The following is a 14,490-nucleotide window of genomic DNA, read 5'->3' on the forward strand; positions in this document are numbered from 1 at the left end:
GAGACAAGTGCGCGTTCTTCAAGCAGCGCTTGGAATACCTCGGGCACATCATCACGCCAGAGGGGCTGTTGAAAGGCCCTCGGAAGGTGGAGGAAATTCAGCACATGCCACCGCCTCGTGACAAGGCACAGCTGCGCTCATTCATTGGTATGGCCCAGTATTACCAAAGGCTCGTGCACGGGCTCAGCTCACAGCTTGCGCCGTTAACGCGGTTGCTCAGGAAGGACAAGCGCTGGGCCTGGGGGCCTGCACACCAGGTGGCGTTCGACCGCGTCAAGCGGCTGCTCACAGAGGATACGGTCCTCGTGCACTACGAGCCTGCACGTCCGCTCTTATTGGCATGCGACAGCTCTGCATATGGCATCGGGGCAGTGCTCTCCCACAGGATGGACGATGGTTCCGAGCGGCCTGTTTGTTTTGCATCCCGGACCCTGTCTGCAGCAGAGCGGGAATATGCCCAGATCGAGCGCGAGGCTCTCAGCCTCGTCTGGGGTGTGCGGAGGTTTCATCAATACCTGCTGGGGCGGCATTTCACTTTGCAGACGGATCACAAACCACTTCAATTCATCCTGAGACCCGAACGCAGGGTACCGGTGGTAGCGGCCGCGCGGATACAGCGGTGGTGTCTGTTTCTTGCTGCTTACAATTACGATGTTCAGTTCCGGAGCACCGAAAAGCATGCTAACTGCGCCAGGCTCTCTCGCTTGCCTTGTGTGGAGGGTCCAGCTGCGTCTGAGTTGGCCGACCGGGTCGATGTGTTCGCGCTGGGCCAGGTCCAAAGCGGGCCGATCACGCCCAAACAGGTCACGGTGGAATCGGCTCATGATCCAGTGCTCGCCCGTGTGTCCAGGCGATTTCTATGGGGAATTGGAGCGATCTACCTTCAACATCGGCATTTCAGCCTTTTGCGTCGCGTCCATCGGAGCTGTCGTTGGTCCAACGGTGCGTTACGTGGGGAATGAGGGCGGTGATTCCACCGAAGTTCAGGCAGCGGTGTTTGGAAGAACTGCATGTCAGTCACCTTGGCGTCGTGAAGACCAAGAGTCTTGCTCGTAGCCTGTTGTGGTGGCCGCGGTTGGACAAAGACATTGAGCAGTTGGTTAAGCGTTGCACCACGTGTCAAGCAGATACTGATAACCCGCGTCGAGCTTCGGGACTATGGCCTACCCCAGCCAGGGCCTGGCAGAGGATCCATGTGGATTTTGCGGGACCGGTTAATGGCAAAATGTTTTTGATTGTGATCGATGCGTTCTCTAAATGGCCGGAGGTTGTAGTAATGCAGCATACATCAGCAAACATTACAGTAGAAAAATTGCGGACAATCTTTGCTAATAAAGGATTACCCGAGGTTCTGGTCTCTGATAACAGTCCGCAGTTCATCGCAAGTGTATTTGATGAGTTTATGCGTCAAAATGGTATTCGACATTTAAGGTCCGCACCGTATCATCCTGCGACGAATGGGCAGGCGGAGTCGTTTGTTAAGATGTTGAAACGGGCTTTGCGCAGGGGGGGGGGGGGGTGTTGCACCTGTGCAGACGGTGGTCGATGTCTTTTTGCTCCAATACAGGAACGCTATTCATCCTGTCACGGGCGATTCTCCTGCCATTCGTCTCTATGGACGGGCATTGCGGTCCAGACTGGATTTGCTGCGACCTGGAGGGTCGGTAAGTGGGGCAGTGTCGCGCCCGACGCTGGTGCGCAGTTTTGATGTGGGACAGCGGGTAATGGTACGCGATTATTTCCACGGTTCCAAATGGGTGCCGGCTGTGGTCTCTGTAGTACTGGGGCCGGCGAATTGCATGGTGCGGACTGATAGTGGGGAGGTGTGGAAGCGGCACGTGGACCAAATGCATGAACGCTGTTCAGCGTCACCCCCCCCCCCCCCGTGCCGAGCGATGTGGGACCCCCACTTGTGATGTCGCCGTGGCCAGACGTTGTATCGCCAGGGCCGGACGTGCTGACGCCCGCGGGGTGTTCACCTGATTCAGTCCTGCCTGAGGACGACGAGCAAGCTTGTCGGCCGGGGGCGGTTGTTGTTGCGGATGGGGCAAGTCCGGCAAGGGTGTCACCTCGACCAAGCCAGGAGGCATCTGAGCCTGGGCCATCTGGCGTCGCTGCCCGTCCGAGGCGGGTCAGGAGACGGCCGCGGTACTTGGAGGATTTTGAATGATGATTGGTTTCGTTTGGTCATGTTATAATTGTCATTTCATCATTTGAATTGTCATTTTATGAGGGGAGGAGTGTGCTGTATCACGTGATTGGGTTTTCATATATCATGACTCGCCCGCTAGGGGTGGCAGTGATGTACATCCGGACGTGCAATAAAGCGGAGTTACTGCTGACACTCTCGCTCTCCATGTTCCGCTGCGCCTCGGACATCACATATTTGACCCGTTTTTTTGCACGTTTACCTTGTAGCAAGTAAATTACTTTTGATTTAAAGAATTCCGCGAATAAATCGTTGTTGTTACAGTATAATTAAAACACTAATTAGTTTTTAGTAAAGCTTTTTATGTGTTGAAACATTTGCACTGTTCCAAAAATATATTACACAACTGACAGGTGCTCGTTTCTACATTTGTAAATTATAACATCGATGCAATGATTATTTATAAAATCCAAACGTATTTATTCACCTTTCTATAATCGATGTGAGGAGATTGTAAGCAGCTGCTAACAACACACATGGCCGTCATGAACAGCACAAAGGTAAAACTAACGCGTCTTCCGTCGATCTTGGATGTGTGGTACAATTGCCTACAGTATTCAGTGCAGTAACATGCTGTACAGGTTTGTAGCCGAGGAGCAATGGGCTATACCATCTCGGTTTGTGTCAGTACACTCTATGATGTTCGCACAATGACGACATCGCTTAACGACACATTTCTCAGAACGTATCCCCATCGTGAAGTGGCGCATGACTGCACTTATATAAGTGTGTAGATGTATGTGTAGAGAGTAAAAGTAAATGATAAATCTCACCTGATGTTCCCTATTAGCAAGGGAGAATTCAAGTTGTTCATCACATGTTGCCTTGGAGAAAATCATGGCCTTGCTCAACAGGCTTTCAGGCTGCAAAGCTATCAAACCATGTTCTGTAATAAAACAAATCCTTGAATGATTTGGGAAGAAAGAAGTCACAAATTTGATAGATGTAATGGAAAGCTATCCTTTACTACATATTAAAATTTGATTAACAAATGACCCTATCGTAATATTTTTCATGAGCTGTTCATATTATTTTGGTCCAGAAATTGACAAATAAAGGTCCAAAAATGCACTGTGCAAAATGGAAAAAGTTTACTCATAAACACTACTTCTTTATATCACAAAGTACAATCAAATCTTTTCAATATTCTTGGTAAATTCATCATGATTTTATCCTTTTGTCGTATTAAATGATGCAATGTAATGACTTTTTTGTTTATCGTTAATATTACCTTCGTAGAGTGAATCATTTGGCTGGTTTTATTATCTTTGTGGTCAATATTGTGTCCAAATATCAGTTATTTTATTTAAGCACAAAATAAGTGAACTGATATGTTAAGTTAGATTTTTGGTCTTCTTAGTCTTGTTTCTTGGTCTGGATAGATTCTTAGTCTTCCGTTTCATTATTAAAGATTGAAAAAGGCAGACGCAATATAAGCCAAACAAGAAAAAAAAAGCAATCAGAGATTGCAGACCCTTGCCACGACTTGTTTTGTGTGGTGTTTGCAAAGTTTTGTGTCGTATACTTTGTGCGGTGTTTGTGTACTGGTGTGTTATGTAATTAATGAGACATAACTAGAACTGCCACTTTGTAATTGTAACCGCTGGCAGTGATGACTGGGTACCAAGACGTCCCGCTTTGATGCAACCCTGTTTTGATTGGACACCTGACCCTGACCCATGACATTTATTATTCGATTGAATTCAAAATGTGATGAAACTAAATTCAATTCATATCAAATGGAAGACCAAATCAGTACAATCCTGCATTGGAGTCATCAGACGGAACCCAAACAAGTAAAAGCAAAGATAAAGTCATCAAGAGGAACCTCGATAGGATTTGGGTTTCAGCTGCTACTCCTCGACCCTCAAATCCATCAAGCCACAGCCAAGTGAGCCTTATTCAAATAAGAAAACATGAAAAATAATCCAGATTCAACAAATTAAATAATTCTGGCTGCCATACCATGTGTCCGATCAGGTTGAAATTTAAAACATTTTTCCCCCATCACCACTAGATCATAATTGTGAAGTTTCGCTTCGATCGATGAAGTGATTCAAGAGAGAATTTTTTTAAGATTTTCATTCAATCCAATGTCTGCCAGACCACGTGACCTATAATTTCATAGGTGGAGAACTTTTTGTTCCTCGTGGATAGGTGGTCATACCTGTAAAGTTTTACCGGGATCTGTTCAGCTGTTTCAGAGAAGATTTTCGAAGTTTTTTTTTTTAAATGGCTGCCGAACCACGTGAACGAAGATGTCATCAACTTATTCCTGTTGACCAATTTATCCCGAGATGATCCTCCAAAATTTTCATACTGATCGGATGTCACGTTCTACATATGCAATTTATGACGTCATACCGAAGGCACCTATGACATCATTAAACAAGAAGGGCACTCTTTGATGTCGTGATGTCGCCTGATGTCTCCGCCCACATTATACATACTTGTACCAAATTTGATTTAAATCCCTGAACCCAGATTCAAGTTATTAAATAATTCTGGCTGCCAGACTACGCATCCGATCAAGTTGAAATTTAAAACATATATTCCCCATGACTACTAGATTGTAATTGTGATGCTTCACATCAATTGATGAAGCGGTTCAAGAGAAAGAATTTTGTTAAGATTTCCGGTCAATCAACTATGGCTGCCAAACCATGTGACCTATGATGTCATAGGTGGAGAAGGTTTTGGTCCTTATGGATATGCGATCATACCTGTAATGTTTTGCCTCGATCTGTTCAGCCATTTTGGAGAAGAAGTTTTTTGAAGGTTTTTATGTTAAAAACAATATGGCTACCAAACCACATGACCGATGACATCATCCATTCCCCCCCCCCCCCCCCATACAAGTTAGCCCGAGATGACCCTCAAATTTTTTCATACTGACCGGATAAAGTGTTCATCATATGCATGCTTGATGTCATAACAAAGCCACCTATGACATCATCAAAAAAATCACTTATTTCCCATGTGGAATACTTCACATGTGCCAAGTTTCTATTTTTTCCTTAGAGCGGATTTGGAGATACACAGGACCAAAGATTTGCCTTTTTTTCAACATGGCTGCCACACCATGTGACATATGACATCATAATTATCATTAAAACATTCTCCATGAGTAGTCACACCTATGGTGAAAATTTTGTGTCAAGTGGATAAGCGGTTGCAGAGAAAAAACACACGTTCTGTGAGGACAAACAAACAAACTAGAAGACGATGTTGTGCAGAGCATGATACTTGCAAAATCCATAAAACAAATTTGACCTCAACAATAATTGGTAGTTGAATTCAATGACCAAATATGCAACTCCTCTTCAAATTTTAAGTCATCAGATGAAAATTGACAATTTTAGAGATATGGCCAATGTTGACCTTTTGGCCGATGTTGACCTCAAAAATAACACTGGGGAACAAATTTTTTCTTATTATCTGTTGTATGAGATTTTTCAACTTATTCTATGTATTTTTTCAACACTGATTTCAAATCTGAAATCGGTTTTCCTCGACATGCTCTAGTTTTCATGCAATTTGAAACTTGCGATTTTCGCAAAAAAGGACACCCATTGCTATTTGCACTCGGGATAACTTGAGAACTAGGGGTGCGATTTCGGACTTTAGTGGAAATATACGATGCCTAAACTGCTAAATAACTATAGACCATATCAGTTTTGCTGCTAACGATTTGCTCACGATTTACTTGACATCAATTTTCTTTATCTTTATTGATATTTATTTATCTTTATTGATATATTCTTTAACTTTATGTTTTTCTTTGTTTCAGATCTGATCATGGCTTCTTCAATAAGACATAAATGTGTAAATAACCCTGATGCATTCTGTTATGTATGTGGCTGCGACACACTACTTCGTCAAAAGCGCAATATAACATCGTTTGTAAGGCGTGCCTATAAAGCCTATTTTGATGTTCCCCTTGGCGACTAAGACAAGAAATAGGCTCCTCATATTGTATGTCATAATTGTGAGGAAATGCTTCGTGGCTGGACAAAAGGAAAACGAAAGGGTCTGCCTTTTGGAGTTCCCATGGTTTGGTGAGAACCCAAGGACCACGTCACTGACTGCTATTTTTGCCTGGTCAACACAAAGGGTGTCGGCAAGAAAAACCGGCAAAATATCTCCTATCCCTGTATTCCCTCAGCAATTCGACCTACTCTGCACTCTGAGAAACTCCCCGTTCCAGTCTTTAATGGTTTTGTCTTATCTGAAGATGAAGGCAGTGAACATGATCAGCAAGAGCATGAGGGTCGTGATGACGGGCTTCAAGAAATGGTTTCAGAATCCGAACCCTCCTCATCTGATACCAAACAGTCATTAGCCCCTCAGCAGTTTAGCCAACCGGAATTGAATGACTTGGTGCATGATTTGGGGCTCTCCAAGAAAGCAGTTGAGGTATTAGCCTCCAGGCTGCAAGAAAAAATCTACTTGACCACTCTGCAAATGTTTCATATTTCCGAAAGCGGGACCAGATCTTTGTCGTCTTTTTCACAGAAGACAAGCAGTTTGTTTACTCCCAAGATATCCCAGGTCTTCTCAGGCAATTAGGTGTTACTTCGTATAATCCAACAGAATGGCGATCATTTCTGGATACCTCTAAGTGCAGCCTCAAGTGTATTATCTTGCACAATGGCAATGTTTATGGAGCGGTTCCAGTTGGTCACTCAGTGCATTTGCGAGAAGAACATAATGACATAAAAATGGTCATTGACTTACTGAAATATCACGAGCACAACTGGATCATTTGTGTGGACCTGAAAATGGTCAACGTTCTCCTTGGTCAACAGAAAGGCTTCACAAAGTTTCCATGCCATCTCTGCATGTGGGATAGCCGAGCTCGAGAGAAACACTGGATACAGAAGGAGTGGCCCATCCGTGAAACTGGAAGCAGGCATGCCAAACATTGTGAATGACCCAATCGTCAGCCAAGAGAAGATCATTTTCCCCCCACTCTATATCAAGCTCGGCTCGATGAAACAGCCTGTGAAGGAATTGAGAACTGATGGTGAATGTTTTCAACATATAGTTTCTGCTTTTCCTGCTTTGTCTTTCGAGAATATCAAAGCAGGTGTGTTCGATGGACCTCAAATTCGTGCCCTTGTACGTGATGAGGATTTGTATGGAAGATGAATGACACGGAGAAGACAGCGTGGCTGTCTTTCGTCGCAGTTATACAAAACTTTCTTGGTAATAAAAAAGCAGATAACTATGAGTTTCTCGTTACGAGAATGCTGTTGGCTTTTCACGATTTTGAGTGCAACATGAGTGTCAAGCTCCATTTCCTGAATAGTCACCTTGATCAATTCCCTGAGAACCTTGGGGCTGTAAGTAAGGAACAGGGAGAGCACTTCCATCAGGACCTCATGATGATGGGAGAACGCTAGCAAGGGTGGTGGGACAAAAATATGATGGCAGACTACTGCTGGAGCATCAAACAAGATTGCCCTGTGGAAGTCCACAAACGCAAGAGCTACAAGCGCAAATTCTTGCCTGAATAGGACCTATTTGAACTTTGCATTCCATCCTTATCAATTGTTCTGAATCACTTATCGTCTTTATGTCGAAATATATGTTAATTTAAATTTGCTTTTAATTCAAATTGTAACTTACCAAATAAATGTTGAAAATGTTGAATTGCAAAATATATGTTTAATATAAATTTGCTTTTAATACAAATTGTAACTTACCAAATAAATGTTGATAATGGTGGATTGCAAAAAATCTAGAGCTTACAGAGAGAAACTAACTTCAGATTTGAATTCAGCACACACTAATTAGGTATGATCAAGTGCTGGTATCAATGCAACAACAACAAAAAAAACTTTGTTCCCCAGTGATTGGTGGTTGAATTTAGTGACCTGATATGCAAATCCTCTTCAAATTTCAAGTCATTGGGATGAAAATTGAGGATTTTAGAAATACCACCTTAGTTGTTGACCTTGGGCCTGTATTGACTTTTGGACAATGTTGACCTCAAAAATAATTGGTGGTTGAATTCAATAAGCTGATTTGAAAATCCTGCTCAAATTTCTAGTCAATCGGATGAAAATTGAGGATTTTAGAAGTTTGACAAATTTGTTGACCTTTGACCTATGTTGACATTTTGACCTCAAAAACAGTAGGCTTCTTGCTTATGACAAACTCTACCAGGTGGTGAAGTTTCATGAAGCTCGGTTTGAAATTGTGACCTGTAGGCGATTGATAAACAAACAGACAAACAAAGAAACAAATAAACCAATGTCACCCCCAGGGTGACCAATATCTTGCCAAAATGTGAACATGAGTGACTTATTTATTCGATTAAAGTTACTCAAAAAATAAGGGTTTCGTCGACCTTGATGCTTGACCTTTTTGTGACCTTGACCTTTGACCTTGACCTTTATATTTTCGTACGGTTAATGGTATCTCTCCAGGACCATTGTATATGAAATATCAAGAGATTTTGATGAGAACTGAGGAAATAAAATTTTCATGAAAAATCCGTTTTTTCGTCATGACATCATCAAATGACATCATAGCGTCAAACTTTTGACAGATCTGGAAAGCACTTATCAAGCGCTTTCATATGAGGTATTGCTCGATATGGTATCTAACATTTCAAAATTTGACCTTGGGGTCAAAAACTTTCGACCTCCAGCGCTAACCATGAAGGTCAAGGCCGATCGCCACCAAAAATTAATCAGCTGAGCGCCAGACCATGAACTATATTCCCATGAAGTTTGAAGACGATCCGATCAAAATTACTCAAAAAATAAGGGTTTCGTCGACTCCCCTGATTTGCGACAAAGTGACCTTGACCTTTGACAATTTTCTGCGCTGAAAGGGACCTCTATAGGACTCTGATATGCGAAGTTACAAAAATTTCCAATGATAACTGTGCTCTGCAGAGTGATCGATACGTGATTACAGACAAACAAAAAAAACAAAAAAAAAACATACAAGCTGACTAACATATCTTGGAAAAACTTCGTTTTGGCAAGATAACAAACAAGAAAAAGACTGTGCAGAGCACAATACTTGCAAAATCCACCACCCTTTCCAAAGGTTGCCATGGATACATCAAATTATCCATTTCATTAAGATTAAAATTGACAATCTCAATCAAAGCTCAGGTCAATCGGGTGAAATTTGTTATTTTTCAGATTGAAATTGATGATAATAGAAGTTGACCTTGAGATGACCTTTGATCTTTTAATCTCAAAATAGTTGGCTTCCCAATGCAATAATGCATGATGCAATTGCTGTTTAATTTTCTAGTCAATGGGATGAAAATCGATGATTTTTCAGAAAAAAAATTTGATGATTTTAGAAGTTTGACCTTGAGTTTGTTTGTTTTTTAAAAACTTTTGATTTCAAATATAGTAGGTTTCCCAATTCAGTGACGCAATAAGTAAATCTTGTTCAACTTTCAAGTCAATCATAAGAAAAATGAAGATTTTTAGAAATTCCACCTCAAGATGACCTTTGACCTCAAAATAAATCGGATCTCAGGTAAGACTCTCTCCACAACTTGGTTAAGTTTCATGCCGATTGGTTTGGAATTGTGACATGTAGGTGGTTGACAAACAAAGAGACAGACAAACGGACAGGATAATAAAAAAAACCAATGTCACCCACAGGGTGACCCGTATCTTGCCAAAAGGTGACCACGTGTGACTTCTTTAAGGTCACACTGAGGTGAACAGAACTGCTACCCACCAGGAGCGACTCCTTGAGGAATATCTGCCTACGAGAGATTCCAAGGAGAATCGTTCTACAGAGTAACCATGAAAAATATGCGTTTGCCTCATAATGTCACCAAATGACGTCATAATGTCTCAAGCTTGACATATCTAGAAAGCACTCATCGAGGTGTTCAATTTGAGGTATTACACGATATGGTACCTAAGATTTCAAAATTTGACCTTGGGGTCAAAAACGTTTGACCTCCAGCACTAACCATGAAGGTCAAGGCCGATCGCCACCAAAAATTAATCAGCTGAGCGCCAGACCATAAACTATATTCCCATGAAGTTTGAAGACGATCCGATCAAAATTACTCAAAAAATAAGGGTTTCGTCGACTCCCCTGATTTGCGACAAAGTGACCTTGAAAATTTTATGCGCTGAAAGGGACCTCTATAGGACTCTGATATGCGAAGTTACAAAAATTTCCAATGATAACTGTGCTCTGCAGAGTGATCGATACGTGGTTACAGACAAACAAACAAAAAACAAACAAACAAAAAAAAACATACAAGCTGACAAACATATCTTGCAAAAACTTCGTTTTGGCAAGATAACAAAGTCGACTGATCAACATACTTGAAAAATCTTCGATTTTGCAAGTAACAAGAAACATCATGCATAACACGATACTTGCAAAATCCATAAAACAAATTTGACCTGAAAAAATAATTTGTGGTTGAATTCAATGACCAAATATGCAACTCCTCTTCAAATTTTAAGTCTATGGGATGCAAATTGACAATTTTAGAAATTCGGCCTATGCTGACCTTTTGGCCCATATTGATCTCCAAAAAAAATTGGTGATTGAATTCAGTGACCTGATATGCAAATCCTCTTCAAATTTCAAATCAATGGGATGAAAATTAAGTATTTTAGAAATTCCACATAAGTTGTTGACCTTTGGCCTATGTTGACCTTTTGGTCGATGTTGATCTCCAAAAAGATTTGGTGGTTGAATTTAGTGACCTGATATGCAAATACTCTTCAAATTTCAAGTCAATCAGATGAAAATTGAGGAATTTATAAATTCCACATAAGTTGTTGACCTTTGGCCTATGTTGACCTTTTGACCTCAAAAACAATAGGCTTCTTCCTTATGACAAACTCTACCATGTGGTGAAGTTTCTAGAATATCGGTTTAAAATTGTGACCGTAGGTGATAAACAGACAGACAAAGAGACAGACAGACAGACAGACAAACAGACAGACAGACAGAATAACTGACCAATATGCTTGAAAAATCTTCCATTTTGCAAGTAATAATGCATGCAACCAACCAATATACTTGAAAAATCTTCAATTTTCGCAAGTAACAAACAGGCTGATTAAAAAAATCACTCATAGCGTGACACTTGAAACTCATAGCGTGAAACGGTTGAGGTCGAGCGCATACCTCCTCCAGGCTGAACAATTTACATTTTGTACCCCACTGATAGGTCGAATCTGAATCCGGACAATACCCAAAATCGAATCGGCTTATTCTTGCCATCTAACCAACTCATCCACCTCGTTTTGTCATAACTCTTCCGCAACTTTTTGAGATTTCATGCTGCACATACACTGCCCAATTAAGGTATGTTTTCATAATGCAGAGGAAAGAAAATCGTGGTCTTTCATTTAAAAAAACTGTTGGTTTTCACCCGACTTTTCAAGGCTTATAAACAAGTAGACGACCCATGAACCCATTTGGTTCCCGTTGTGACAGCGGTTGATTAAAAAAATAATTTCAAGAAAAAAAAAGATAGCTCCAGCGAACTATACCGTTGAGGTTGTTTGCATTGATCAAATACTCCCGAAGAGTACTTGACTGAATCAGGAATTTCTTTTTTAATAATTTTTTTTGTTGCCCAATTTGAACAAAACTTGATACTGCACACCGCAGGCGAATGATGAGTAAAGTGGCCCTAAAATTTTTGAGCTATCGTGTACCGTTTTGGCTGTATTTCGGGAACATACATACAAGGCGAGAGTTTTAGTAATATATAGAAGATAGATGAGATGGACATGTAATTAACGTATTATGTGAAGTAAATAATGATTAAAATTGGCTTGGTCATGAAATACCTGTGTCCATAATTAATTTGAGGCCAAGGAAATTCCCCAGAGATATTCATTATGTACATGTACACTTTAAAGAAGTTATGTAACATGCACTTTAAAGTTGTATGAAATGTACATGTGCACTTTGATACACTCAACATCACCTCTGAGTTTATGTACATTTTAAAACTGAACAAGGTACGTACGTTTTCATTACAACAAAAAGTGATGATTCATATTTGAAGTCTTTAACAAAACTTTGTCAGCATTTTCTATGTACTGTATGCTGGTGAGACTCCAGGGATGTGTTCAGTTCCAAAGTAGCTAGCTAGCGCTTGCCAAGCCAGCCGTTCCTTATCAACGGTTTTGAACAAAGTGCTTGCTTGAGTGCTTAAGCCACTTTGCGAGCGCTCCACAAGAAACTTGAAAGTGAATACAAGCAACGGCACTTAGTAACTAACGGAGGGAGGGGAAGGGGAAGGGGTGGGATGGGAGGAGGTAGGGAAAGGGGTGGGAGTCCGGAGGGACTGGGGTGTGAGGAGAAAGGGGTGAGGTGGGAATCCGAAGGGAGTGGGGTGGGAGTAGGAATGGGTGGAGTGAGAGGAGGCAGAGGAAAAAGTGGGGTGGGAGTCTGGAGGGACTGGGGTGGGAGGAGGAACCCAGTGTTGTCCGGCAATGCCAGGTACACCTGCTGGTTGTCTATAATTCAATCAAAAGTGTATATAAATAAATAAATATTCATAAACTCATCGTCTATAAACAGTGAGTACAACTGTTTGTCAGCAAACACAGTTTATACATACATCCTTATCTCAGGCAGAGTCTGCAATTATGCCATTTGAGTTGCAGGAGAGATTGGAAGGAGAACATACACCAGATATGGACTTGACAAAGTATCGCCACTACTTTGAGGAAGGAGATTGGGTGGAGAGTTCAGCCTTGAGATTTGCTAGGTTATGTTTACTGGCTTGCCTCAGGAAGGACACACACTTGTGAACTTTATGGTGTGAACTAAAGTTACTTTCAGTCAGGTATACTTTCCATGCAGGAAAAGCAAGGTGCTTGTCAGCAATCATGTTCTCAAATAATTCACTTTACCAGGGCTGAATGAATTGGACAGTATAACTACAGATGAGATGGGATAAACCAGTGAATTTGAAAAATAAGGTTTTTGTGAAAGTATTCCCAGGCATAATTAATATTAGATACTGTGGATCTGTTATCCCATTCCTTTTGTGAGAGTGCAGATTGCAGTCCCTGGCAGATGGCTTGTGCTAAAAGCCATAATCTGTGGCATTGAGATTTCTTCCTCCAAATAGTAAGAGGGGCAAAGGAGGAACAGTAGATTCCAGATGGAAAATTAGTCACTACCAGGTCCAAGAAGGAGGATGTACGAGTTGCCGAAATCCAGGATGGAACGTTTACAGCTTGGGTCAAACTCCCAGTCACAGACGGCCGAGCTGCAATGCAATGGCTGGTTGGTCTATAACTTACACCCAGCAAGCTAGATGTGGTGGCAGTTGCAATCACCACAGATGAGGAACAGAGAGTGTGGATGGATGGTTATGAGTTGATCACTATTAGAGGAAATAGAGCTATATCGAGAGTCGTGATTGTTGAGTGGACGGTATACCACACAGAGAAGCATTAGGTGGTTGCGGTGAAGTATATGCAGCCAGAAGTATTCCAGAGGGATAGGAGGGATTAGTGAGGACAGCAGAAAATGAGGGATCAGATCAGGTCAGGTCAGTTATGGGAGCAGCACGTCGCTGCATCCACTTTCCACCGGTACTCCAGGGACCACTGTCTGGCCATCGCCCAGGCAGATGCCTGGCCCATCCTCATGTCCTTGAGATGTTGATCAAGCTGCTGCAACCATGAGGCATGTGGATGGCCCATTGGCCTCCTCCACTCACAAGGCTCCCTCGCTGAGAGAATCTGGTGAGGATCAGCGTCAGGAAAATGAGCCACGTGTCCATACAGCCGCAGCTGATGCTCACGGACTATGCAAGTAACACATCTCATTTGAATCTCTCTTAGCAACCGCTCGTTGGACACAAAGTCTGACCAGCAATAGACAAGAATTCTCTGAAGAGACCTGGTACCAAAGGAATTAAGTCTCTGTCTCAGATCCCGGGTAAGAGTCCAAGTCTCACATCAGTAGAGCAAGATAGGAAGCACCAAGGACCTGAAGACTTGGACTTTCGTCCTCCTGCACAGGTACTGACAGCACCACACCCCATGATCCAGTGAATCCATGACTCCTCGGGCACGACCCAGATGTCTATTGACCCCTGGCTCACAGCCAGCAGAGACATAACTATCACTGCCAAGGTAAGTCAATCTCTCAGTGACCTCAACATCATCACCACAAACAGGTACAGACACGATAGCATCATCCAAGATGTCATTGAAAGCCTGCATCTTAGTTTTGACCGAGGAAATTCAGAATCCCAGCGGCTCCCACTCCTCATTCAGAACCTCGAGGGCCCC

At 42.2% G+C, this 14,490-nt stretch overlaps 1 protein-coding gene across 12 annotated transcripts in view; it reads right to left on the reverse strand.

The window, feature by feature from the left end:
* The window catches only part of LOC147032885 (sperm flagella and cilia-associated protein 2-like), a 204,223-nt gene that overhangs the window by 131,843 nt on the left and 57,890 nt on the right, over positions 1–14,490 (reverse strand). For all 12 annotated transcript variants that reach the window (XR_015055389.1, XR_015055390.1, XR_015055392.1 and 9 more), the window contains exon 9: positions 2,983–3,095. Coding sequence is in view for 7 of the 12 variants with exons in the window: in XM_085870859.1 (XP_085726985.1) it covers positions 2,983–3,095 (113 nt within the window). In the remaining 5 variants the exon portion in view is untranslated. The remainder of the gene's footprint in view (positions 1–2,982; positions 3,096–14,490) is intronic.

The sequence above is a fragment of the Eptatretus burgeri genome, chromosome 2 (assembly GCF_056783735.1).
Source record: "Eptatretus burgeri isolate ZD-2024b chromosome 2, Ebu_testis_v1, whole genome shotgun sequence".
In the NCBI taxonomy this organism is placed as follows: Eukaryota; Metazoa; Chordata; class Myxini; order Myxiniformes; family Myxinidae; genus Eptatretus; species Eptatretus burgeri.